Source organism: Pediculus humanus, genomic scaffold, assembly GCF_000006295.1.
Source record: "Pediculus humanus corporis 1103172107464 genomic scaffold, whole genome shotgun sequence".
Taxonomy (NCBI): domain Eukaryota; kingdom Metazoa; phylum Arthropoda; class Insecta; order Psocodea; family Pediculidae; genus Pediculus; species Pediculus humanus.
Genome location: NW_002987084.1, coordinates 1 through 3,451, shown reverse-complemented (window position 1 = coordinate 3,451; position 3,451 = coordinate 1). Strand labels below are relative to the sequence as shown.

The 3,451-nt window shown below is 22.3% G+C and overlaps 1 protein-coding gene across 1 annotated transcript in view; it reads left to right on the top strand.

Moving 5' to 3' along the window:
* Positions 1-792, top strand: part of Phum_PHUM118730 (methionine-tRNA synthetase, putative) — a gene marked incomplete at both ends in the record, with an annotated part of 4,286 nt that extends 3,494 nt beyond the window's left edge. Inside the window, 3 exons of the mRNA XM_002424161.1 lie at positions 106-276; positions 347-538; positions 640-792. Of these exons, the coding sequence (XP_002424206.1) occupies positions 106-276; positions 347-538; positions 640-792 (516 nt within the window). The remainder of the gene's footprint in view (positions 1-105; positions 277-346; positions 539-639) is intronic.
* Positions 793-3,451: the final 2,659 nt, after the last annotated feature.

Genomic DNA, 3,451 nt, shown 5'->3' with positions numbered 1-3,451 from the left:
GGGTCACAAAATAGGAAAGGTAGTTTTAAAAAAAAAATTTTCTCTTTATAAATTTATTTATTTCGAATCATCTGATGAATGATTATTTGCATTTTTTTTTTGTAGCCCTTCCCATTATTTAATAAAATTGAAGACGATTTGATAAATAAATTAAAAGCTAAATACGCAGGAGTTCAAAGTGCAAATTCTCACGGTAAGGGGGGAGATGACGGGAAGAAAACGGGGGGCCATATTGGAAATGATGTGTCGTCATTAGAAGCAGCTGTTGTCGCACAGGTAATTAAAATTTAACGTAAGTAATAATAATATAACGTAATTACTGCAAATCATATTTTTTATTTATTAGGGAGACGTCGTGAGGAAAATGAAAGCGGCGGGTAAAACTAAAGCCGAATGGGGACCAGAAGTGACAATATTATTAGATTTAAAAAAAAAATTGGCGGAAGCGCAGGCCAACAATCAAAACAATTCGGCTACGAATCCTGTAACTCCTAATCAAAAAAGCATAACCGAAATGGAAGAAAAGGTTAAAAAACAGGTAAGTGAATAATTTTGTATTTGATAACTGACGTCACTCGATTCGAAAGAATTCCATAAAAATATTGTTTCTCTAAATTAAATTTAAATTATGTTCTCGAGGGCGACCATGTTAGAAAATTAAAAGAATCCGGAGCGGATAAATCACAATGGCAGCCGGAAGTAAACGTTTTACTGGATTTGAAAAAGCAATTGGCGGAATTAAAGGGAGAACCGTTGCCGGCGCCTTCGGGGAAAAAAAATAAGAAAAAATAAATAAATGTAAAAGGATTTTATTATTTAAAAAATTACAACAACAAATTTTATAGCCAAATTATTATTTTCAAATTGAAAAAAAAAAAAAAAACAAAAAAGTATTAAACCGATGAGTGATAAAAAAATTTTCAGAATAATTTCCAATAAAAATATATAAAATAGCAATAATAATTAATAATTTAATAATAATTAATAATTTAAACGAACGAAGCACGTAAAAAAAAAAAAATTTAAATTAAATTATAAAATCATTTTCGTTTGTGAAATTAATTAATTAATGAAATTTATTTATTCATGCACCATAAATTATTATTATTGTTATTATTTTTCTTTTTTTTTTCAACGTGATATAAATTATTATTATTATTATTATTAAAATAATTATTATTTATTGTGATAACGTTGTATTAAAAAAAAAAAAAAAAACTCATTTAAAATGTGATTGATTTTTTTTTTGAAATTAATGTACTCATACATAGTCATTATTATTATTATTATTATTATTATTATTATTATTATTATTACTTTTTTTTTTTAATGAATTTTTATGTACAAAATAAAAAATAAGAATTCTGTTTTTTTTCAAGTGAAAATAATAATAATATTTATTTGTTGTAATTATTATGTAAGATTTATCGATGATTTTATTTATTTATTTATTTAAATTTACCTTTTTAAGGGGGGGGTTCCGACATTTTTTACTAACCCAAAACGAGACAAAAAAAAATTAAGTATACATACATATATATTTATGTAAATTTTAATTAATTAATTTTCTTATCATTATTATTATTATTATTATTATTATTATTATTATTATTATTATTATTATTATTATTATTATTAAGAATATTAATAATTTTTATGTCTTAATTAAAATTTCACGTTTTAAAAATTTTTTTAAAAATAACTATCACGATTGGGGAGGGGGGGAAAGAAAATTAATTTTTTTATATTATTATTATTATTATTATTGTAGTTACGTAATTATATAAGTTAAGTATTATTTATATGTATACATCAATAAATTTATTAATAGTCGAACGTTGACGTAAACGTTTAAATTTAAGGGCATAAAAGAAAAACGAATTAGACCGTGTCACGATCGTGAGTGAATTAATCGTGGTTCAAACCTGACACATTAATTAAATTCTAATACCACGCGTACACGTTACGAGAATATTAATATAGAGACATTAACATCGATTAATCTTTTGCCACGAAAACGTAAAATTTTTTTAAAAATTAATTCGAATTTTTTTTTTTTTTTTATTAATAATACCCGCGCAATCATTTTCTCTCTTAAAAAAAAAATTTTTTTTATAAATTCTTTGTTTGTTTGTTTGTTTGTCTGTCTGTTTGTCGTGTTGCGTGTTATGTGCGTAATGTCCATGTAACTTAAAAAAAAACCTGTGAAAGTTACATTAATAATTTTTTTTTTTTTTTTGTAACATTAAATAAATAAATAAATATATATATATATATACAAAGCAAGGTTGAAGTTAAGAAGTGAAAAATGTCGGACCGTAAGTTAAACATAGTAGTAAAAAAAGAAAAAAATGAACGGTCACGGTTTTCGGACAGATTGAAAAAACTTTCATTTAGATCATTGCAATGATTATTATTATTATTATTATTATTATCATCATCATTAATATTTCGAGATACCCTGAACCCTTTTAACGTTCTTATTTACTTTTGTAACATTTGGACATTTTATATCTTGACATAATCATTATTCAAATTGAATATTTACCGTCACTCACCTTTACCTGTTCAATCACACCGTAAAATCCCAATTTATTATTATTATTATTATTAAAAATGATCGGGATAGGTAATAACATTAGATTAACGTGTCAAGGTATCCATCCTCGTTGATTTACAGGTACATTTCGTGAGGTTAAAGGTTATTATTATTATTTAAAAATACGAAACATTTAAAAAAAAAAAAAATCATTTTTGAACTTTAAAATAATAATAATAATAATGATGATAATAATAATTGAAAAAAAAGAAAAATGATGAAAAACAATAAATTATTAAAATCGTCCGTCATTTGTTTTCTGTTTTTTCATTGCAAAACTTTTTATTTTTATTTATTGTTTAAACAATCAAGGTTTGTCATTTTTTTTTCTTTTTTTTTGCAAAACAAAAATTAAATAAATAAATAAATAAATAAAAATTATTATTATTATTATTTATGTAACGAACTCATCTGATTATTTTTATGTAATTTATTTATATATGTGAATTATACCGGCGCGCCTTTTTCAAAATGGCGTCGTCACGTTCATTTTTAGTGCCAATCATTTTAAAAATGGAAAATAATAAACCGAAACGAAATTTTATCATCATCATTATTATTATTATTATTATTATTATTATTATTAAAATAATTATTATCTATTGTGATAGCGTTGTATTAAAAAAAAAAAAAAACTCATTTAAAATGTGATTGATTTTTTTTTTGAAATTTATGTACTCATACATAGTCATTATTATTATTATTACTTTTTTTTAATGAATTTTTATGTACAAAATAAAAAATAAGAATCTGTTTTTTTTTTTTTTTTTAAGTTAAATTTTCAATTGAAAATAATAATAATATTTATTTGTTGTAATTATTATGTAAGATTTATCGATGATTTTATTTATT